The sequence below is a fragment of the Anabrus simplex genome, chromosome X (assembly GCF_040414725.1).
Source record: "Anabrus simplex isolate iqAnaSimp1 chromosome X, ASM4041472v1, whole genome shotgun sequence".
NCBI classification, from domain to species: Eukaryota; Metazoa; Arthropoda; class Insecta; order Orthoptera; family Tettigoniidae; genus Anabrus; species Anabrus simplex.
In genome coordinates this window covers 190,869,774-190,894,811 of record NC_090279.1, presented here as the reverse complement: position 1 = coordinate 190,894,811, position 25,038 = coordinate 190,869,774, and the positions used below count along the sequence as shown (strand labels likewise).

The 25,038-nt window shown below is 36.5% G+C and overlaps 1 protein-coding gene across 1 annotated transcript in view; it reads left to right on the top strand.

Annotated features, from left to right (window-relative positions):
- Positions 1-25,038, top strand: part of Spt6 (transcription elongation factor Spt6) — a 193,602-nt gene that overhangs the window by 97,531 nt on the left and 71,033 nt on the right. The window contains exon 17 of the mRNA XM_068230569.1: positions 13,563-13,778. Coding sequence (XP_068086670.1) covers positions 13,563-13,778 — 216 coding nt within the window. The remainder of the gene's footprint in view (positions 1-13,562; positions 13,779-25,038) is intronic.

Sequence of the window (25,038 nt, the reverse complement as noted above, 5' to 3'; positions counted from 1 at the left end):
AATGTATTCTGAGTTTTACCAGCTGTTTCTGTTGGAAGACAGAATTTCTAAATTTAAAAAGACAATAAATGGTGAACACATGAGTTTTAGGTCTACATATAAAGTAAATACAGCCAAAACTGGTTAGGACGTTTTTGCGGGGACTGAAAAAAAAGTAACGTAAAGAGGGAACATGCTAAAAAATGAAAAACAATTTTGCTGTTAAATTTAAGGGTAGGTTTGAACTTAAAAATATTACGACAAAAAATAAACAAGCGTTTACAATTACAGTAGAAGTCCGCTATAGCAAGTACGGCATATAACGAGAACTCCGTTATAATGACATTTTCTTTCTGTCCCTTCAAAATTCCTATATTAAACTGTGTATTGTCCTTTGGTTACAGCGAGAACCCAATCACTGACGCATTCGTTATTACGAGCGATTAAGCGCACGCGATTTTTTCCGTTCCCGATATTTATGCATCCCAGCGATTATATTGCATGTGATTGACTACCTTCGGTATCGTTTCCTTGCTATGTCCACTACCGAGTTCTCTCATCGACATTCGAAGGCGATGTCGGAGTCGATTAGCAGTACCCGTTGACTGCTCTTCCGTAAAGAAAATTTGAAATGAAACATATTTTCGTAATAAATGCGAAAATAACATGTCCGATAACGGTTGTTAACTCGTTAAGAGTAAAGGCTGACTAAACGACCGCTTAATTTTAAAATTAAATACTGCAATTAAGTAAGAATGGGAAACACCTCGAGATATGGCAGAGTGCATAATTGATTTCAGAGGTTAGTTTATATTTTCTCACGTCTGGGTAAATTACAGAAAAATTATTATGAAAATTTATAGCAAGAGGGTTATCATTTTTCGACTGGAGCTGGAAGTGTGTTTTCATCATACGTATAGTACGGTTAAGTTAGGATAGATGACGCTGTTTGAATAAGAAAACTGAAGCGTTCGCCACAAAATGCTATTGATCATCTTCGGTACGGTATATTTTTCTCACTATGTGCATTTGCGAGCTCTCTCATCGACATTCGAAGGCGATTTTGGAGTCGATTAGTAATACCCATCGACTGCTGTTCTCTAAATAAATAAATAAATTTGAAATGAGATAGGATAACACGTTTTCATAATAAATGCGTAAATAATGTGGCCGATAGCAGGTGTTAACTCGTTAAAAATAAAGACTGAAGTAAAAAATCTCTTAATTTTAATGTTGCATACGGAAATTAAGTAAGAATGTGATATACCTCACGATATGGTAGAGTACATCATTGATTTCAGAGGATAGTTAATATATTCTCATGTCTAGTTAAATTTCAGAAAGGCTAGTTGCATGTAAATTTTTAGCGAGGATGTTATAATTTCTCTACGTGCGTTTCAAATATGTTTTCATGATACATATACGGTTAGGTTAGGTGACGCCATTTGAAGAAGAAAACTGAAGTGTTTGCCACAGAAACGTCCGGAGTGATACCTATTTCTCCGAATCCAAGACGACAGTTGTTTTTTCTTTCTTTTTTTTCTTTTCAGAATCTCATGCGAAAAATCGAGGGTTCTCTTGCATTTACGGCCTAATAGTAAGTTAATGGATACCACTGGTAACTACGCTGCTTCTTTTCTCCCCCGCATGCGCACGCTTATACAAAACTCGTTGACAATAAACGACCGCCTGTTTATTATACATCGCTAGCTGCCACAACCGGTTGTACAGTGCCTGTGTGTTACATCACTGGATCTCGGGAAATAGACGAAGAGAGAATGACGTTCTATTAGCCTCTAAAAAAACGTTTCTCAACTCTCAAATCAAAGCATGCAAGCCTTCGAATTCTTAGAAAGGCCGGCTACTCAGTGGCAGAATTATAACGAGACTATTGTACTTGATGTGTAGTAAAATTAAGTTTTATAGACAACAAAATACGGCATAGGTGTAACTAAAGCCAACATTTGGTGTTAGCGTGAAGACAAAGAACTTAAAAAAAAATGCGTACTGTACAAGAATGCAGTCAGTGGCCCGCTATAAGGACGCTTTAAAGAAGTCGAAGATGAACAGGTGAGGTATGTACACGAAAAACGCAAGGGCAGAATGGCCATACCGAGGTGCAATAAACTCGTTCGTTTACTTTCAACGTGCGCAATTAGGCCTATACATCGCTAGCCGGCAAGCGAGACGTGCGTGTAGCGGTAGCCGGTTATGTCTGACGCTGAGTAAAAGTAACAGTTTTATAAACAGCAAGAATAATTTCCTGATGGATCGTCGTACTGTAGAGACGCATGGAATAGGTATTGCCGGCTAATTTTCAACGGGTTCTCTTCGGTATTATGATGCCAATTTTAAGTTACTGGTCGTTAAACCCGCGGAAATAAAGGATAATTGTGCAGCAGCAAAAAAAATATACGACATGACGAAAGCCAATGTTCGGTGTTTAAAAATAGCCTAAAAATGCGTAGGCCTACTGTACTACAAAGGCATTCATATGATTTTACAAAGTACTTTTTGAGCCTGATTAAAAATTTTTGAAGGAAAAAGTGGGGGTTCGTCTTGGATTCGGAGAAAAACAATACTATATTTTTTCAAAATGAAATTAAACATACGCTTTCACGTAGTATTGGATTTCGAAAATAACAAAAAAGGAAGCTACAGTGTGGATGTCATCTGCCGAAACGCAAGTTTTGAACAAAATGATTGCCGTTTCATATAGATTTTTAATGCTTATGGGGGTTTTTCCGGCTTTTATAAAAATCGGATATAACGACAATCTGCTATTATTATTATTATTTATAAGTTTCATATTCCGTATTGATTGGATTCAATGTAATAGATAAGAAAAATGTTCCACCGATCAATACATTTATTGTGGATGAATTATTACACTAGTACCGGTTTCGACCTATCTTGGCCATCATCAGCTAGCACACAAATTTACAGTCATGGGACAAATTACAAAGAAGTTACTTAAGAGCATCCGGATGTCTGATAAAAAATGGAAGTAAAATATATTGCAGTATGTTGCGTTAAAATAGCTCTGATTAAAAGTAGTGATGGTTAGAATAAACTAAAACCTATTGATTGAGCATGGACATGAGTACATAAACACATTAAAATATATGTGCCACATCATAAGACACTAAAAATATATAGCACATTAAACACATTAAAACATGGTATATTTTAAAAACGTCTATTAAAATTTGAGTTCATGTTGCGTTGCATTCATTCTTCAATCCTCTTGTAGTTCTTGTGTTAAGTTGAATATCGAGAATGTTCTATGGTTGATATACTTTGTATTGGTATGTTATAAGAACTCTTGTCAGTAAAATTTGAAAATTAAGTTGATGTAGCAAGATAGGTTTTAATATCAGAGTAGTTGGTGGTGACACTTCTCTCGTCTATGCACGTTATATGGTCGTTATTGTTGTTGCTGTGGAGGTTGTGTACCGATATGTTTGGATATTTGTTGTGCTCTGCTGCGAGTACGTCTGGGGCTCATGGGCTGATGAAAACATAGGTTTTCCATTGATAAACATCTTGCAGGAACGTCTTCCAAAATATGGCACCATTTCCTCGTCGATGGAGAGGTTATGTGAAAAAACTCCGAACTAAAGGTTCTTCTTGTTCATTACATTGAAAACGGGCCTCAGTTTTGAAAATTTGTCATTCTGATCCAGTTGACTGTTATCTGACAAATGCATGTTATGTTTGATTGTCAAACTTGTTACAGCTCATGCATTTTCTAACAGTTGTTAGACCTTTGTCTTCGTCCTTTGACCAGTACAACTTCATAGCTGGCAATGTGCGATATCCAGAAAGGATCATTGTTCTCATAAGTCGCTTTAGACTTACAATGCTTAGCAGGATGGAATGGCAGTTATTATCGTGAACATATTTGTATAACCTACAATCATTTGCAGAGCTTGTGAATCGAAGTACAGTGAAAATACTTCATAAGGTGACTTACCACCTACATCGCTTTTTATTTCTTCAATTTTATCCGATATTGCCCCAGAGGAGTGCGACAGGCCTCGGCAGCCGGCAAATTTCCTATCCTCACCGCTCGATGGGGCTTAATTCATTCCATTCCTGACCCGGTTGAATGCCTGGAAACAGGCTGTGGATTTTCATTTTCTTCTGAGATTGGTGAAGAAGTATAGACAGGAGCAATTTTTCTCCAGTTTGGGAGCTGCTCCTTCTTTCTTTCTGCTGGGTTTTTGGGTTCCTTTACAGCTGACCCTCCAGGTTCATACTCCGGTTCCTGTTCAGTACTTACATGTATTTCAAAGGTAGCAGTCACATCACGTACTGTTCCTCTTCCACAAGAAGGTTTTCGTCCGTGTCGTCTTCATCCATTATTTCATTGACATTAGGTGGAATATAGACAGTGTCAATGTTATCTGCATTCACCCAAGTCGTCATCTTCTTTTTCTTCTTCTAAAATAGCTACAAGTTCTGCCACAGTTAGTGTTTTCTGGCAGATGTCAGACATGTCTGAAGAAAAAAAAAAACCCTAATATAAATATGAAAGATATTATACATAATACCACAGCAAACAAAAAAGTCCTATTTATAAAATAATTAATTTTATAATACAGTTTAGCATATCTTTCTTGCAATATTGTTTCTTTATCAGCACACAGTTACAGTTTCATGCTTCCTCACTGCACTACAAACGCACACTTCAGCGGTGAAGCAACGAACAGAGGTTGCAAGTACAGTCAAGTGAGCAGTCTATGAATCAGGAATACCTAATCGTTAATCCCAAAGTTGCATTAACACAACATTATTTTAAATTTCTAAAAAAGGCTTCATGTGGTAGATTCATTGTTTGAAAAAGATCTATTGTCTTACAAGTATGTCTATAAAATTTGAATATATAAAAACAGACAAAAAATATCTATTCTATTTTTAAAAGGCTTCAGAACTCAACCTGATTATATGTTGGGATTTTTTCAGTCTTAAAAAATTCAGAAAAATGCCATTACATGTATTTAGCGTGGACCATTGGTGCAACGATATTTCTAGGGTGTTCTTTCAATATATTGATGCTTAAAATTAAAATTTTCTGAAACCTTATGTTGGGGCAAAGACAAAAATAAAATGTTGCGTTAACACAACGTTGGGCCTTAATGGGTGAGAATACAAAAATAGTTCAAGCATGGTGTGTCCTTTACATTTTGTTGGAGAAGGAGATGGGTACAATTTTAAGGATACTCTCTCAATGAGTCTAAATGATATCACGCTCTCCCAGTCAAAACGAGACCCCTGGTATTTTAAAAAATTATTTAATTTCAATATGGTCAAAATGAAAATAGTCACTTCTAACCTCTGGTATTTCCGACATTAAAGTTATTAAGTTCTTAATGTTTATTTTGGGTTCCGTAACAACCACTGTAAATCACACAAGAAAAGAAAAAAGCACATGAATAATTTTAATTGAAAATGGGGAAAAAAATATGTCGAATGGGTGAGAACGTGCCAATTTTTTTTCCGTCTAAATCTGTTTCTACTTTCTTATAGGTAGACTGTCGGGTTACTATACAGATCACAGTACTTATGTCGCGAGCATGGTCGATCTGCTGTGTATGATGACATGCATAAAAACTATGTCCAATAGCAAGTAACTGCAGGCGTGGGACTGTGACTCACCACGGACTGCCTGCTTAAACATATCTCCCCAGCACAGTTACTCTTCACTTCCGCGTCATCTGAAAGATTCTGTTTGAACAAACCGTTCTTAGTGTAGGCCTAGGCGGACCGGCGGCTAAGCGCGGAAGCGGGTTGAATCTGCGCTGCCTGAGAAGGCCTCATGAATGTAAAATTAAGCACCAACACATCAGATGCAAAGAGAATAAGACTGGCTTGGGACTGACACTCCCTGCCGCTGTAGACCAACACACAACCGCGCTACGGGGTCATGAAATTAAGTTCTCTACCAAATCCTTACCCAGGCCAGTTGTTGCTGGCCTGTCGTTTGCGCGACTTGGCCAGGAATGCTAATTTAAATTTCTTATGGTGGGAGTTACGAATGTTCTAAAGAGTGACGTGAAGGTGCTATCCAGGTTTCTTTAACATGTATTTAATAGGACATGTCCTGGGACTTAGTAATAATGGCATAATAACCAGGGAAATGTGCTATAGAGGGACGTCTTCACCAGTTTCGACTGTATAGTCAGTTTTAGTTACTCTTTTATCACTTCATTCGTTTCATCTCATTAACTCCTCTGATGAGGTTTACATCAGGAAGGGCATTCTGTTGTAAAACCTCGCTATGAAGATTCGTCTCACTTTATACTCGACCCCGAAGAGAAAAAGGATAAGGGTATCTTTTTATTGTATTATGCAATATTAATCAAATGGACTTAATGGCCAGTCATTTGTCTCTGTCAGTTGAGCAGTAGGCCTACCACAGTAAAAGTTTATGACGGCTTTCCTCTTGTGCCGCTCCTGCTACTAGTGTATCATCATTGCAAATGATGTCATCTTCACTGCCATCCTGTCAGCCATGCACTACCATTGAGACCATTGAAGATCCTGTCTTTTTGAAACGTTTAGAAACATTTTTGTTTCAGATTGTACGTGTCCAAAAAGTGAGAATCTATTCGCGAATGGTTTCTGGAGATGGTGTCTATTATTCCCAGTTGGTGTATATGTAGCAGAAGCCACCCTTTCCGAATAAAGCCATGCTGTAGAAAGCGTGCCAACACACCAGCTGATAACTAGCATATGTTACGAGTTGGACTTCTGAATGTAATACATAATGACTTGAAGCATTCTTTGGATAACTGTGGCTGTTAAAAGCCAGACCTTTATTTTTAAGTATATTTCAGGCTTGTTCTCTACATTTATCACTTCAGGATTTACCTAAACAGAACAGCTATAATTGAGTTAAGAGAGACCACATTGTTTAGGTTAGGTACGCTATCAAGGGCCTGGATAGTGCTAGAATTTCCACACCTGAAAGAATAAAAATAAAAAACAGGAAAGCTTCCCGCATTTATGGATATCTACAGGTGTGGCAGTAATGTGTTTTATTGTCATAATGTTTAATTTCGTATGTTCGTTGTCTCCATTTTTTATTAACGCATAGTATGTTCTTCTTTGCGTTTCCAAAAATCGTGAAAGTAGTTAGTGGGGACGTAAAATTAATATTATTATTTGTTAGATACATTGCCAAGTAAAACAGTAGTTATGAATGGATTATATTTATCACACTTTAAACCTACTTCTCTCCAAAAATGATATGTATTGGCCCAAGTTACAAGATATTAAACAATCGCTTTGTTAATAATCTCGCCTGCTATACTATTAGCAACAACCGTGAATATTGCTCAACTAAAGTAAACTCGTTTCCTCATCCTGAGGTGGTGAAGCTCTTTTTAGGCACGCCCCCAATGGAGGGGAGCTGCATGCACCGGTAATGACTTGGAGGGTAGGAATAGGCGGTTCAAAATATTTCATCAGAACATTCAATGTCTTAAAAATAAAATTTTAGAATTACAAGTAATTTTAAATTCAATACAGGATGTTATGTTTATCTGTTTGGATGAACATTGGTGTAATAATGATGAACTTGAACTCATTAATATTGAAGGTTATTATCTGGCAAGTAATTACAGTCGGGTTAATAAAGAGCATGGGGGAGTTTGTATTTTTGCTAAGTCAGGAATTGAATGTAAAGAAAGGAAGGATCTTGAAGTGCATAATTCTGAATTAGATTTTGAACTAACTTCAGTGGAATTTAAGCTTCCCTATGGTAAAAGGGTAATTCTGTTAACCGTGTACCGTTCACCGGATGCTGATGTGGAAATTTTCTTAGAAAAATTAGATCAAGTCTTTCATAACATTTTCGGTAGGAATAGCAGCGCAGAAGTAATACTTTGTGGTGATTTTAACATAGATTTTGCTGAAGAAAACCTTCCATCAACATCACAACTACTGCATGTTCTTCAAAGCTGTAATCTAAAACACTTAATTTTTACACCCACCCGGGTAACTGCCACCTCAGCTACAACGATAGACAACATTTGTATTAATTTCCATTGTTCTAAAATGCAAGCATCCAATATAAATTTTGGATTATCAGATCATCATGCTCAAATTTTACAACTAGAATTTGAGAATGCTAGCAAGCATTCAACCAAAATAAAGCAAGCACAATTAACTCGTTTTTTCTCTGCAGCTGCATGTGGCAGTTTCATTGAAAGCCTTAAACTTCAGACCTGGACTCCAATAACATTCGGTCATAGCATTGACCAAAAGTATAGAACCTTTTTAAGCATTTTTTTAACGGAATTTGAATTACACTTTCCAAAAAAACTTGCAGTAATTAATGAATCTTCAAAAAAGCCATGGATCACGAAGGGTATACGGATCTCAAGTCAAAAATGTAAATTACTAAGTAGATTAGCACAGCAGAGTTGTGACCAGGTTTTTTGTAAGTATGTTAAAAACTACAAATCAGTCTATCGAAGAGTTCTTAGGATGGCTAAGATAATGCACAATAACAAGAAAGTTAAAGAGTCGTGCAATAAATCACGAACCATATGGAAGGTAATCAAGGGAGAAACCAACAGACATGCAGTTGGAAATAAAGTTGCTGCCATAAAAAATGATAAGGGAATACAAATGAATGACCCTCATCATTTGGCTAATTATATAATTATATAAATGATTTCTTTCTATCCCTACCATACAAACTTGAAAATGCAAATAAATCAGATGTATTACCAGAACTCCCAACCTTTGTGCAAAACTCTATGCAGTTAACTCCAGTAACAGAACTGGAAGTTTTTAAAATCATACAATCTTTGAAGAACAAAACTTCCACAGGTGTAGATGAAGTTCCCACTAAACTCATTAAAAAATGTGCTCCCTATCTGGTACAGCCTTTAACTTATCTCATCAATGAATCATTTTCTAGTGGTCAGTTCCCTAATCTCCTAAAAATAGCTAAAGTTATCCCAGTCTTTAAAAGTGGAAACTTACACGATTTACATAACTACAGACCAATATCAATACTTACTGTTATTTCAAAAATATTTGAATGTGCTATGAAAGATCGGCTTACTAAATTTTTAATCAAATATAACTTGTTAAATAATGCACAACATGGGTTCAGAGCTGGCAGAAGTACTTTGTCTGCTTTATCACATTTTACACAGTTGGTCGTAAATGCTCTTGACAATGATGAAACTGTGATAGGACTATTTCTTGACCTTTCAAAGGCATTTGATACTGTTGATCATGAAATATTGTTGCACAAATTATATCAGATTGGAGTTAGAGGAATTGTTAATGACTGGTTTAGATCATACCTGAATAAACGATCCCAGTTTGTTGAAATTATACATTGTAACAGTAAAGGGCATAATGAGACATATCACTCTCAGGTAAAAAGCATAGACTTAGGTATTCCGCAGGGTAGTATTTTGGGGCCTGTTCTTTTCTTGATCTATGTGAATGATCTTCCTCACAATAATCAAGTAGAAACAGCAGTTCTGTATGCTGATGATACAAACATAATTATTAATAATCCTGACCCTACGTCTATAGAAACTACAGCAAATACAGTCCTGTCTAGGTTAGAATCATGGTTCAGGAAAAACAAATTAACATTGAACTTTAAAAAGACCCAATACATGGAATTCAAGGCATCTAACTACCATGACAAAACTGCAAAAAAACACAACCTTATATTAAATGCAAATGCAATTGAAAATACGTTGACCACAAAATTTTTAGGTGTCCATATAGATGAAAAATTAAGATGGGATTGTCATATTAAAAAAATAGGGAAGTCTCTGAGTTCTGTTTGTTTTGCCTTAAGGATTTTGTCTAATAGTTGTAGTGAAGAATATGTTAGAATGGCATATTTTGGATATTTCCATTCTGTCATCACTTATGCTATTGGTCTCTGGGGCTGTTACAAATCAAATCTTGATGTTATTTTTCGAATACAGAAACGAGCTATCAGAATTATATTGAGACGTAACAGGTTAGATCATTGCAGACCATTATTTAAGAGACTAAGAATACTCCCAGTACCAAGTATATACATCATGCAATGCATTCTACACGTGAAAAAAAATATTGATCACTTCAGAAAGAATTTTGACAATCACAATTACCAGACGCGAACAAGAAATAATATTTTTATCGAACACAAGAGTAAAACCATTGCCTTGAGACATGTAGACTCTGTTGGAATCAGATTGTATAATAAGCTTACAAATACGATTAAAGATATTAGTCCCGTCAGTTCATTTACCACAGCTTTAAAAAATCTCCTGCTGAGTAGCTGCTTCTACAGTACAGAAGAATACATGATGAAGTGCTGGTAATGATGCTACTACTTATTAACTTGTAATCTAGTATATAGCCTTAAAAATATGTTAATGTCACATTGACTATGTTCACATTATTAACACCACACCAATATATTTTTATTTTGTCTTGTAAATATTGGTTATTAATATTATTTAAAAAAATTAAGATGTGCTGTCCTAACATTGAGGTATGTGGTGTTTCTGTTCTTCTTCCTTTTTCAGAATGTTCATTGTTGTGCATATATTATTGTTAGTATTAGGAAATCACTTGACAACTCCTATACTGTTGGCATATTTCAAAATATGTAATTGTACAGTCTATGGAAGCTAAATAAATGAATGAATGAATGAATGCCATTTTTAAATCTGTGGCAGTACGGTACCAGAAATTGAACTCGGACCCCTGGGAACGGCAGCTAATTGTGCTAACCCTTATGCTGGCGAACATTCTTAACTACAAAAGACTGACATTATAGCATGACTGGTGCGTGCTGTGATATAGCAAACATAGAATGGGAGATATTACTCCTTGATGGACACTAACCACCTGTGAGAGAAGACAATGCCAAAAAAGAAGAATAAATATTGTTTTTTTTTTTTTTTTTTTTCAACCAAAATTCATACTCTCTGCCTTCGATATTTTTGATCTGTTAAAGAATATGCAAATCAACGTGATGAATATACAAGGAGATATGAAGATAGAAACAAATGCGGTAGATTACCACTTTGAAAATCAATTTTGGGTGGAGGGAAATAGCAGAGAACAGGGCAAAGGAAGAAAGAAAAGGAAGCAAAAGCACAAGGACAGCTCTACCACACATACTCTGCCTATGTTTCCTTCTATCCTCCTTGTGTTTATCCAAATTTTGCTTTTCTTACACTTTCTGTCAGGCCTGAAGATCTCTCTCAAATGGCTCTTTTAGTGTCGGTATGCACCTTCCTCATGAATCTAGGAAGCTGAGACAAACTCTCTGAGGGCTAAGGAGAAATGGATGTGGAACAACTGGAATTGACAAAGAGATAGGTCATACTGTAGAACTCCTGTAATAGTGAAAATTCATAATGAGAAAAACCTACAAACATTAAAATCTGTATGAAATGTCAATGAGTTATTCAAAACTTGCATTTTCGTGGATGATTTCCATACTACAGCTTACTCGTTAGTTATTTTTCTAATTCCAATACTATATGAACGGGTATGTTCAATTTCATACCCTTTTTGCTATAAATTTACGTGGGAATAGCCTTTCCAAAATTTAACCAGCTGCGAGGAATATAAACCAACCTCTGAAATCAATGATGCACTCTGCCGTATCTTGGTGTGTATCACTTTCTTACTTAATTCAGTACATAGCATTAAGATTAACAATAATTTACTTCAACCTTTATTTCTAACGAGTATTAATGGCATGTGGCCTCTGGAGAGGCCTGATGCAGGTCTTTTGATTTGATGCCAGTAGGCGACCTGCGCATCGTGATGAGTATGAAATGATGATGATAGACGGCACATATACCCAGTCCCCGTACCAGGGGAATTAACCAATTACGGTTAAAATTCCCTACCCTGCTGGAAATCGAACCGGGACCCCTGTGACCAAAGGCCAGAAAACTAACCATTTAGCCATGGAGCCGGACTTCTAACGAGTGAAGAACTGCTATTGGTCACATTATTTACGCATTTATTGCAAAAATGTGTTCTCTTTGAATTTTGTTTACAGAACACCAGTCGACGGGTATTATTAATTTACCTTGATATCGCCTTTGAGTGTCGATGAGAGAACTTGCTAGTGCTCGTAGTGTGAAAACTTATTCTGAAATTGATCGATCGTGGTCAATATAATAGCTAGATTGCACTGGAATTTTGACTGGAGTGCATAAATATCCATAAGGGAAAACGTAATGCGCACTTAATCATTCATAATAACGGATGGATCAGTAATAGGATTCTCACTGTAACCAAAGGATAATAGACATTTTAATGTAGAAATTTTCAAGGGACAGGAAAAAGAAAAAATCTGTCTTTACAACTGGGTTCTTGCTATATGCCATATTCGCTGTAGCAGTCTTCTACTCTATATGAAAAGGCACTGTATAAAGAATAAGAATTTGTCCTTGCTATGTGCTTTCATGTTGAACTTCTTTTTTCTGGTGATACTGACTCTGATCTATGGAGAATACACACTTCCTCATTGGATGTGCAGGGTGGGGGAACATTAAACTGTGTTAAATTGATATTGTCTGTTTTACTTAGAGAACTTTCATTTTCTTCTGATGTGTTAATTTATATTTTAATAATAATACAGGTATACACACATACAGTTACCGAGCTCGATAGCTGTGGTCACTTAAGTGCGGCCAGTATCCAGTATTTGGGAGATAGTGGTTCCAACCCCACTGTCGGCAGCCCTGAAGATGGTTTTCCGTGGTTTCCCATTTTCACCCCAGGCAAATGCTGGGGCTGTACCTTAATTAAGGCCACGGCCGCTTCCCTCCTAGTCCCCTTTCCTGTCCCATCGTCGCCATAAGACCTATCTGCGTCGGTGCGACGTAAAGCCAATAGCAAAAAAAACAAAAACAAAAAAAAACACATACAGTAGTTTTCTTTCTTTCAAATTCTTTCATTGAAATGTTGTTTCCTAACCGCAATTTTGGAGACATTCCATTAATCTCCTGGCATTCCAGTACAGTTTCGACAAGTTACTCTGAAGTTTACAGGTGCAGTCTGTTTTCGGGCATATCAAGAGATAATCCTTGCGCATTTGAGAATTTTTCTGTGTGCACAGTTTGCAGGAACTTCTGTTAAAAAAGTTGATTCGATGAAAATGTGCTGCAGTACCAGTATGAGATGAAAACTTTTTACAGCTTCTGTCCTTGCTGTACTTTGTTGATTTCCCAAATGGATCGTAGTTACATTTTGTCATTGGTTATGTTTGGATAAGGTAGTGGTGCCCTAGTTTAATTCTTGTGTTTTGAACTTGACAAGTCTCGTGACTGTCTCAGTGTTTGTAGTGTTCGTGTGATCTTTAGACACTTGTTTGTTCTGTTCCGATTCCTTTGTTTCCTTGAACTTTGATATAATCATAATTTTCTTTCTTTGTTTTCCATTTAATTGGTAAAGGGGTCAATTATTTATGCTGTTTCTTCCCCGTTGGACAACGATCGCTACCTCTTTGCTTGCTAATCTGTTATGACGGTCATTGATTATCCTAACCCTTCCCACTAGAACTTTTTTTCATTTTGTAGGTTGCTCCGTATACAGCAGACTTCAACGAGGAGGAAGATGAAGACTGGGACACAAGCAAAGGTCTCCGTGTTATGGCAGTAGCATATGTTCCGGACTACTCGCAGGCTTCGTTTGCTTGCATCGTGGCCCCTGATGGTGACTGTACAGACTACCTGCGGCTCCCTCACCTCCTCAAGAGAAAGAATGCGTTCCGTGAGGAGGAAAAGATGCAGAAGGTAAAGCAATTATATTCTTTCTATACCTTGTTTCATTGGTTTGCCCCAGGAACTCTGTGCTTGATGGAGTTGGAGTGGTGACCAGGGAGCCTCTAACTAAGTATGACATTGTTTCCAGAAGTGGGTGTTTCCTCACATTCAGCTTTCCTGTCTGTCCTTCTTTAGTCAACATTTTCTTTCTTACAACCCTGACAGTATGAGAGTGTTCAGACTGGAGAGTACTTCATTTTCACGTCTTCCAATTTTTAATACATTGGAGACTCCGCTACGGGCTTGTTATTTAATTGCTGCTGATGGAGTGTGGAGGACGTACGGGCGCATGTTTTCACTGTGGCTAAATATAGAAGCCGCCATTTGAGCAAGCTGTGATTTCACCGGAATATTGTTGGGTGCTTCTAGTAAGCATACAAGTTACGGGCGTAAGTCAAGAGCTTTTCTTCCATGGTATAGATAACACCGCTGTGTACCTGTATAATCTGTGTTTGCATCATCATTCTCTCTCAGCTGTTAAGTGAGAGGCAGAATAAGTACAATACCAGTATAATGGGTCTGTCATTGGACATTATAAATTTTCAAGCTAACTCATTCCTCTTGCCAGCATTTCATCCCAGTGTGCTAATTTGGGCTCTTCAGTTGGTAAATAGCACATCTACCAAGACGCATGGATAGGGCATACTGTGGAGGCCACTGCATACGCTACTTGAAGCTTCCAGCGGTGCCAGTGCACTATGAGAGACTCTGTCTCTTTTGCATAAGTTGAAACTTGCCAGGCTATTGGATGATATGGATATAGATTACCTTAGGGAACTGCATTGACCATTTAGGTTAGAATATGTGTAATTAACTTCAGCCAAAACTAGTTAGAACGATTGTATGGGGACCGGAAAAAACAAAACAAAAAAAAAACCCAAAAGAAACAAAAAACAAACAGGCATAAGGAGGGATCGTGCTAAAAAAAATTAAAAACGTTTCGCTGTTAAATTTAAGTTTAGGTTTGAACGTAAAAATAATTACAATCAAAACAAAGAAATGTGTTTACAATTACAATTAATGAAATAAATAAAGAAACAATACATTTTAAGAACCCCAACGTAGTAAAACTTCAATGAAAAATGTTCTTAGAAATGCGAACAGTACACGTCGCTTACAATTATGTTTTCAAGTTGTCATTGGAAAGTCCAACATCTGGGAGATTTGCACACATTTCATGTGTTGTTTAGTATCCACATTCTCAATAAACTTCAATTTTTCATCTTCTCTAAACTGTCTAGCTTCCTTCTTCTCCATAACTTAATGTACTGCAAACCACTATGTGTACATACAGTAGGCCTAATAAATTTATGTATGTTACACAATTTATTTACGAACATAAAAGTAAGCACCAACATGTCAGCTGTACAGTAGGCCTAATTTATGTATGTTGTTACACATGTAAGCACAGTAGGCTTAATTTACGTATATAAGTCACTGAGGCCTGCTTCAGACGGCGTGGGAGTAAAACGCGCACCCGCTTCCGCTGACTATTACATACACAATGGGTCGAGTGGTGCAAAACTCCCCACACTTTCCAACTGATCATATTCAACACACTTTTCCATATGGTAATAAATGTGGACAATCATAGTCTTCACAAAAAATAGTTCACGCGTGCTGTGTCCTTCACATTTCATTAGAGAAGAAGATGGGTTCAATTTAAAGATACTCTCTTAATAACGGGTCTAAATGATATCACGCTTTCCCAAACAGGAGACGACCACTGGTATTACCGACATTAAAGTGATTAAGTTCTCAATGTCTGTTTCGGGTTCCATAACGACCGCTGTACATCATACAGGAAAAGAAAAAAGCATACGAATAATTTTTAAATTGAAAATGAGAAAGAGAGAGAGAATCCACAAGAGATCGCTGCAGAGATGCCAACTATTATGATTCAATCGTAATAATTGCGAATTTACCCATAATTACCCCTTTACGAATCACACACCACAAATTACGATTTTTTGTTGACTTTTAAATCTAAGGGTATGAAGTGTTCAAAAGAATACACAAGGAATGCCATTACGTCTTGAATTCTCAGAATATTATTTTCGGATTTCTCAGTAATCATTTATACGCCTTTCCTGTCCCTTGTTTAGGAATATTTTGAGTTTTCACGCGCCAAACACAGTGTGTGCTGTAGTACCGGAAATATAGGCACCTGTGAAGCGGTATATCTTGCGGAGTTGTCATTGTTCGTCACATGATCAGACTTCCATGCAAGTATGAGAGTTCTTTTTTTTTTGTTTTGGCGGCAAAGTGGTGACAAACTCCATTTAATTGTGAATATTGTGTTCGCAGCGGTTGAAGTATTTATTGCAATTTTGGTTGCCAAATTTACATATATTGCTCTTCTAGGATATATGCTAATGGTGTGTTACGAAATGCGAAAGGTTTGAAATAGTGAAGCGATTTCTTGTCCAGGAGAATGGGTGTGATTAAGTTACCGTGACTATTGACGCTAGTAATAAACCAAAATAGTTCAAAAATTTAGGGAGCAATACTCAAAGAATGGCCCTGTTTACTACATTCCTCAAAATGTCATTCACACTTGTTTTGTAGTGTGTGTAGCCGCGATTTTTCAGATGCACACGATGAGGAAGAACAAGACTGAATTCCGTGCTAATATGAACTCCGAACTGTTAACTGCTCTGTCAGTGCAGAGGATGCACATGATATCAAAAGAAAAAGCATGTCACCAGTGTACGTTTACCAAACATGAACTACAAGCTGCTAAGGTAGCAACTATGACACTTAACAAAAGAATTGATCCTTCAACCTCCACTCAGATATGTACTGCAGATCACTTTAGCAGGTAAGAATCATGCACCCTTTATACGCCAGTCATTGAATATGTTACATCTCGTTGAATTGTGTATTAATTTATTAGTAAGATCTCAGTTTCATAATGATAGATCCGTATTGAACTGTGATTACTATAGAGTAAATTAATATATTATTTTGGGTCCACCTTTTCAATACAAAATGTAAATAGTTTAAATTACATAGGGACTAGTTTCGACCTAGTAATAGGTCATCAGCCTGAAGTAAATTAAAGCGTAAATATCGAAGAAAAATAAACAATGTAAACACAAGTACAGTCTTTTTAAAGGTACATACCATGTGGGATATCGAGTAGCAATATATTAAAAATAATAACTCTTCCAATTGACAAAGCACTGAGCAGAAGTTATGTTGTTTAATTATGAATAAAGTTCAGTGCGCCGTATAGTATTAAAAGTCCAGTGTGCACTAAAAGATGTTATAAAGAAGAATTATCAGTTGAATGCTGGCTTCTTGAGTTTGCTGTTGTATATTCGAAGAAGTTACGTCATTTTTTAAGGTATTCATAGACGTTAAAACACATGGATGTTGGAAAGGCTCTTCAGTTTTTTGGAACTGGGTAATTGTTGCGTGTGGAGGCTTAGGAGTCCAGAGAAGCGCTATATTATGTTAAAAAATAGAGATCCATAAAAAAGGTCCCTGCGTCGTATAAAAATGACAAGTTGTGAAAGTGGAAATCGAAAAAGGTTGGTTTTCAAGCGATGATGTTGTTCATTCAGAGATCAATTGAAATTAAAGTACTCTAACATTGTCTTCTCAAGATGTTTATAAACTAGAAATAATTGTCGATGTGAAGTAAGATGCTAGAAGAAAGCTCTTCTGCTTCTGGAATCTTGAAGGACAATGGATGTTTCACGATGCGGAATAACATATATGGAGTTAAATAAAGGTGGATATAAATTCGCAGTTCAATGTTGACCATAAAATTGATTCTGAATAAATGGCAGTAGGAAATAAATAAATTTGGTCAGGTGGAAGAAAATGTTTAAATAAAATATGTCATAAGGGAATTTACGCGTGTTGTGATAAGCTGAAGAGAGAAATGGTAGTAGGTAAGGTTCAAAGGAAATCTTGAGGAGGTGAAGGGAGAAAAATAAAGGAAGGAGAAGAAAAGGATTTTTTTTTAAGGCGGGGTTGAGGGATGTGGGAATATGGAAGAATGATTAAGAAAAGTACTATAAATAGAATGAAAAATCGGACCTTTAATATTAGATTTTGATTGTCTGAAAAGTTGAATGAGCAGGTCAAAAAGAATGTTCGATTTTTCGGAAATGTCATTAAGATTGAAATTAGGATTAAAATATTGGTCTAGATTTATAAAGCAATTTTCTGTTATGTTAAGGAGGGGTCCTTTATTCATAATTTTGAGAATTACCATATCTTGTTTAATGTCAGTAAATTTATGGTTATAATCATTCATGTGTTGACCAACTGCAGAAAATTTGTGTTTATGGGCATTGACATGTTCCAAATATCGTATTTTAAAGCTTCTTCCTGTTTGTCCAATATAAGAAGAATTGCAGCTGTTGCATTTGACCCTATATACACCAGATTTTGAAAAAAAGATCAGTTCTATTAACAGATGATGAGTTGTGTAAGACTTCAGTGTTATTATTGTTGGTTCTGAAGGAGATTTTAACATCATGTTTTTTAAAAACGTTAGTGACCTTATATTAAAGGTCCGATTTTTCATTCTATTTATAGTACTTTTCTTAATCATTCTTCCATATTCCCACATTCCTCAGCCCCACCTTAAAAAAAAATATCCTTTTCTTCTCCTTCCTTTATTTTTCTCCCTTCACCTCCTCAAGATTTCCTTTGAACCTTACCTACCACCATTTCTCGCTTCAGCTTATCACAACACGCGTAAATTCCCTTATGACATATTTTATTTAAACATTTTCTTCCACCTGACCAAATTTATTTATTTCCTACTGCCATTTATTCAGAATCAATTTTATGGTCCGCATTGAACTGCGAATTTATATCCACCTTTATTTAATTCCATATATGTTATTCCGCTTTGTGAAACATCCATCGTCCTTCACGATTCCAGAAGCAGAAGAGCTTTCTTCTAGCATCTTACTTCGCATCGACAATTATTTCTAGTTTATGAACATCTTGAGAAGACAATGTTAGAGTACTTTAATTTCAATTGATCTCTGAATGAACAACATCATCGCTTGAAAACCAACCTTTTACGATTTCCACTTTCACAACTTGTCATTTTTATACGACGCACGGGACCTTTTTTATGGATCTCTATTTTTTAACATAATATAGCGCTTCTCTGGACTCCTAAGCCTCCACACGCAACAATTACCTAGTTCCAAAAAACTGAAGAGCCTTTCCAACATCCATGTGTTTTGACGTCTATGAATACCTTAAAAAATGACGTAACTTCTTCGAATATACAACAGCAAACTCAAGAAGCCACCATTCAATTGATAATTCTTCTTTATAACATCTTTTAGTGCACACTGGACTTTTAATGCTATACGGCGCACTGAACTTTATTCATAATTAAACAACATAACTTCCGCTCAGTGCTTTGTCAATTGGAAGAGTTATTATTTTTAATATATTGCTACTCGATATCCCACATGGTATGTACCTTTAAAAAGACTGTACTTGTGTTTACATTGTTTATTTTTCTTCGATATTTACGCTTTAATTTACTTCAGGCTGATGATGACCTATTACTAGGTCGAAACTATGTAATTTAAGCTATTTACTATTTACATTTTGCATTGAAAAGCTGGACCCAAAATAATATATTAATATACTCTATAGTAAGATCTCGGGAAAAAAAATTCTACGGCCGCCTCCCCCCCACCCTTCTCCTCCGTGCCGTAACGGCTGCATTACGAATGGCCTTTCTTGAAAGTTGGCATCTCTGTAGCTACCCTAGAACAAGGGGTACCGTGCGGTAACAGCATCAGATAAATAATAATTTTCGCACTATTTATCTTAGGATAGAATGAGCTTATATATATATTTTTTAAATTTTGAATTTCCCCTGTTGTAGCCCTACAGCTATCCCCAATCAGGAAAACTTTACTTTTCTTTACACATACCGTACAAATTATGATTTACCATTGCCAATGAATCTTGTAAAACATCTAAACAAATATCTTTTAGATACGAAAGGGGAATACTAAAATGAAGGAAGAAATTCATTGAAAATTTTGGGACAGATCTCTGCACACCGAAGAGTAACCCAATCACTTCTCAGCGACTGGCGGGTATGTGATAATTTTCTTCTAAGTACTTAAAACAGGATTGGTAGTGTCTCTTTTCAGAATCAACTTCTTTGGCCTGTGAACTGTTACTCTCAAACCTTATTGTTGGATCAATAACAACGCCGATGTTTCTCTCCCTGTCAATCGCAACAATGTCTGCGCGTTTACTGGATCCATCGTCAAATGGGTGAGAGCGGGCTTACTTCTGTTTATCGTCTAAATTCATTTCTGCTTTCTTATAGCGACAGTATCGGGTTCTGTACCGATGTCACGAGCACTGTCGATCCGTTGTGTATGACGACATGCATAAAAACTAATGTCCAATGACAAGTAACTGGGCATGGAACTGCAATCATATTCATTTTTTACGTAGTATTCCCTGCCCAGCTACTCATTGCTGCTACCCAGCTGACAAAACTTTCTGGGGAGAATACTGTTATTGTTTTCCAACTCCATTTTCCTGGGTGTGGTGTACAAGCGCTCGCCACTTCTTCCTGCCTGCATACATCTTGTGTTCCCTGACATCTTCCCATTTGAGACCTGTTTCCTCCATTGTGTGTATCCAGCATTTCCTTGGCCTTCCTCTTGGTTTCTTTCCTTGTACAGTAAGGTCGAAGTATTGTCTGGCAGATCTCTCGCTCTTCATTTTCATAATGTGCCCACAGCACTGAAGTCCAGGCTTCTTTATTATACTTGTAGTAGGGACCTCAGTGCCAGCTACCTTTCTGTTTACTTCATTCCTGATTTTGTCCTTTCGAGTAGTTTGATTCATAGCTCTAATGGTTCTCATTGCTGTAGTCATAGTTTAGTAGAGTACATTCCTCTAAACCATATGTGAGAATCTGTATGGAGTAGATGTACTATAGGGTGTTTTTTTGTTACATTTACTCACTGCACAGAACTTTTTACCTTCCTAAATTTATATAAAATAAATTTCTGTATAATTATGATAATTAACATTTTTGTGTAGAGGAAAGTATCATCTTCCTAAATATTCCAAAAGTTTTTACAATCATTGCTTTCCCTAGCCTCGAAAAGATTTCAGACATCATTAAAATCCTGCAATTTCTTGAGGGTAGCATATTCAAATATGGTAGTCTCCCATGTGTTTAGTCTGGATAATTACTTTTATTTCAGATAGGTTATATTTGTTAAACCATTTTCAATGAATGAAAATTGTGAGAGATAGAAAACATATTTCAGTGAGCAACTCCTCGTTCTACAGCATAAAATCTGAAGATTTTTCAGAAAAAGAGTAGTTTTCCTAGTACCGTATTGCAGATTTTCCCTGAGATTCTTTTCAATGTCATATTTTGTTATTATGGGAACTGTTTGTGGATGATTTATTGAAACTTTAATAATTACTAGAAACTATTTGTAAATGGTTAGTTTCCTTTGTTCCATCGTCATATGTTTTCACAAAGCAGGTCTACTATGGTAAATCATTCCTCTTGTGATGTGAAGTCGTGTGGTGTCTGGACAGGCCTGGTGCGGGCCTTTTTTAGTTGATGTCCATGGGCGACCTGTACATCTGGGTATTCCTTTTATAATTTACTAGGGCTCAATGACCTCGTGGGAAAATACTGACTCAGCACCCATTGTTTTAGAACATACCGTATTTACGCGAATAATCCCTGCACCCTAACTTTAGGTAGGCTTATTTTGAAAAAAAGAAATGCCAACTTTGATGCAAAAAACCGCATCCCAATTTCATGCCTCAAATTTTTTTTAAAATGCGCGGGTATTATTCGCGTAAATACCCGTATTTACGCGAATAATACCCGCCACCGAATAATCCCACACCCTAAATTTAGGAAGGTGTCTTATCCCCACACGGTTAGTCTCCTGATAGTAAGTCATGTGTACCAGGTTTGAAAGAAATCGCTCCTGTAGTCCTGAAAATTATGGTTCGAGACTAATTATGATCCTTTTTAGTTATATCTATATTTCACTTCCTCCCCTGGGGGTTCTAGGGGTGTCTTGCCCCAACAGTATTTTTCACAGATAGTAATAATATTTGTACTGAATTTAGTTGACAGCTGTGCTGGAAATACACACATACTTCCATTATCTTGGCCATTTTGCTCATTTATTTTCCCTTTCTCACCCCTGTGCCAAAGAGTGCTACAATCGGGAGATAGTGGGTTCGAGTCCCACTGTCGGCAGCCTTGAAGATGGTTTTCCTTGGTTTCCCATTTTCACACCAGGCAAATGCTGGGGCTGTACCATAATTAAGGCCACGGCCGCTTTCTTCCAACTCCTAGGCCTTTCCTATCCCATCGTCGCCATAAGACCTATCTGTGTCAGTGCGACGTAAAGCAAATAGAAAAAAAAAAAAAAAAAAAAAAAGAGCTACACTTGGACTTAAAAGAAAATCTGGAGTGTCGCTGTTCATCCCCGTGACCCCTAAAACTTTCAATTCGACACTATTGTAGATTATTTTTATACCTCACTCTCCCCTCACTCCAACCCTGAGGATGCTGAACTTGTACTTTTTTAAAAACTGGACTGTCAGTATTCATCTTAGCAACCCCGAAAACTATGGATTCAACGTTATTTTCAATTATTTTTCTATCTCACTCTCTCCCCTCACCCCTTTCCACAAAGGGGACTGAACTTGGACTTATGAAATATCCGGATTGTCACTATTCATTTCAGCAACCCCAAAAACTATGGATTTGGGACTATTTTCAATTATTTTTATGTATCACTCGCCCTTCCCCCTTACCCAAAGGGGGTTGAATTTGGACTTTAAAAAATCTGGAATGTCACTATTCATATCAGCGACTCCAAAAACTATGGATTCAACACTATTTTAGATTATTTTTATAACTCAGCCCCCTCGCCTTTAAGGGTGTTGTGGTGTCTTTGCCCCCACGAGGGTTGTGTTCTGATACTAAGTCACAAGTGTACCAAGTTTGTTTGAAATCGCTCTGGTGGTTTAGGAGATGTAATATATACAATGACGTCTCTATATTTAGACCTATAGATAGATTACATAGACTCGGCTTTGCTCGTTGGGAAACCCCAGTTGCTCTTTGTTAGGAGTGGGTGATAACTTGTGTCATTCAACTGTTGATATTCTATAGTTTTCACAGTTCCCTAAATATTTTGCACATCTAATACGCACCTACATTCTTCAAACTGGGCAGACCTATCAAAGTTGTTCCTTTGACATGAAAGTACATCTCAATCACAGCATGTTGGATTGCTGTTTCCAAATAAAAGGCATAAGAATGAACCTACTATCGAGAAAGGTACTTTATAAAACATGGTGGCGTGTTCCCATCCTCCTATATACAGCATTTATTACCGGACTATAGCGATACAGTGTAAGCTGCTGTCGCTTAGCAGTGATCTGTCCGTCAAGTTTTGCAGTTTTGCAATTTAATAAAATTACATAAAATTACTCATAATAATAAAACTACCTATCTGATTTCGTTCAAACCACTTCATAAACCCTTTCCTATGTAATAACAACAAATTGTGAAATTTTCAAAGAAATTGGTCCGGTTGTTTTTGAGTCTATTAATCTCAAACATACCAACATCCAATTTTATATGATACTAGCAGTTACCTGTGGCTTCGCTCGCGTGGATTTCATCATCTGATAAAAGTAATCATTCCTCGGTACTGTACTAAGACATTATCTGAAAATCCCTAAAGTATAAAAACTCACCGAGGAATTGAGTTTCATTTACCCCAGAAAGTCTTTGTAAACCACATTTGTTCTATTGCCTTTTGGGTTCTAAGATGCGACTTAGAACTGTAGGTGTGAGAAATATTCTTCTCTCAAGTCGAAGAAAAAAAAAAGTGTTTATTTTTAAAGGAGATTCCAAATACCTATTTCCACGTCAGTAACATCTTCCGTTTCTGAGATATAAGTATCCCCATAAAAATAATTCAACCCCTTTATCAATCCTACCCCGAATCCACCTAAGTAGATTTTACGGGGGGGGGAATCTTTATTTTTAAAGGGGATTCCAAATACCAATTTTCACGTTTATAACATGTTCAGTTTTTGAGATGCAAGTATCCTCGTAAAAAATAATTCAACTAATGTCTCAGTTATTCCTCCCTATGTGGATTTTCCGAAAACAAAGGAATCGTGTTTCTTTATTTCTAAAGGAGATTCCAAGTACCAATTTTCACGTCTGCAACACCTTTAATTTTTGAAATATAAGTATCCTTATACAAAGAATTCAACTAATTTTTCAATTCTTTCATCCCCTTATGTGGATTTTCCGAAAAACAAAAAATTTCTATTCTTTAGTTTTAAAGGAGACTCCAATTTTCACGTTTGTAAGATCTTCAATTTTTGAGAGAATTCCACTCCCTTAGCAGTCCTTTTTACCCCCTTTCTTAAATTTTTTTTCCGGAAACAAAAAATATGTGGTTCTCTATTTTTAAAAGAGATTAAAAATACCAATTTTCACGTCTGTAACATGTTAAGTGTTGATATATGCTATTGATTCGCTCAATTTAAAAAATTCATCCCCTTTTTCAGTTCCCTTTAAGCGGATTTTCCGAAAACAAATTACCTGTGTTTCTTTACTTTCACAGGACATTCCAAATACCAATTTTCACGTGTGTAGAATGTTACCTTTCTGAGAAATACTGTAGATATATATAGTCTTTAAAAAATACTCACCCCCTTTGTCAATGCCGTTCACCCCTATTAAACTGGATTTTCCAAAAATAAAAACTGTGTTTATTTTTAAAGAAGATTCCAAACACAAATTTTAACATCTGTAACATCTTCAGTTTTTAAGATATAAGTATCCTCGTAAAAAGTATTCAACCTCTTTTTAACCTCTTTTCACTGCACCCCCCTTAAAAGGAATTTCCGGAAACAATCCAAAATTTCATTTCTTTATGTCCAGTAGTTTTGGTTCGGCAGTGATGAATCAGTCCATCAGTCATGACAGTCATTTTATGTACTATACGATCCCGCCCGTATGTGTGTCTTACCCTACAGTTTCCCAAACAGTAAGTCATAATATGTTTACCATACCGATTGGGAACGAACTTTGACTTAAACGGCATTCAGAGTGTCACAGTTCATCTCAGCTACCTCAAAGACTATGAATTCGTCACTAATATTGTCATTTTTGTATTTTTAAGTTTCACCCCCTTCC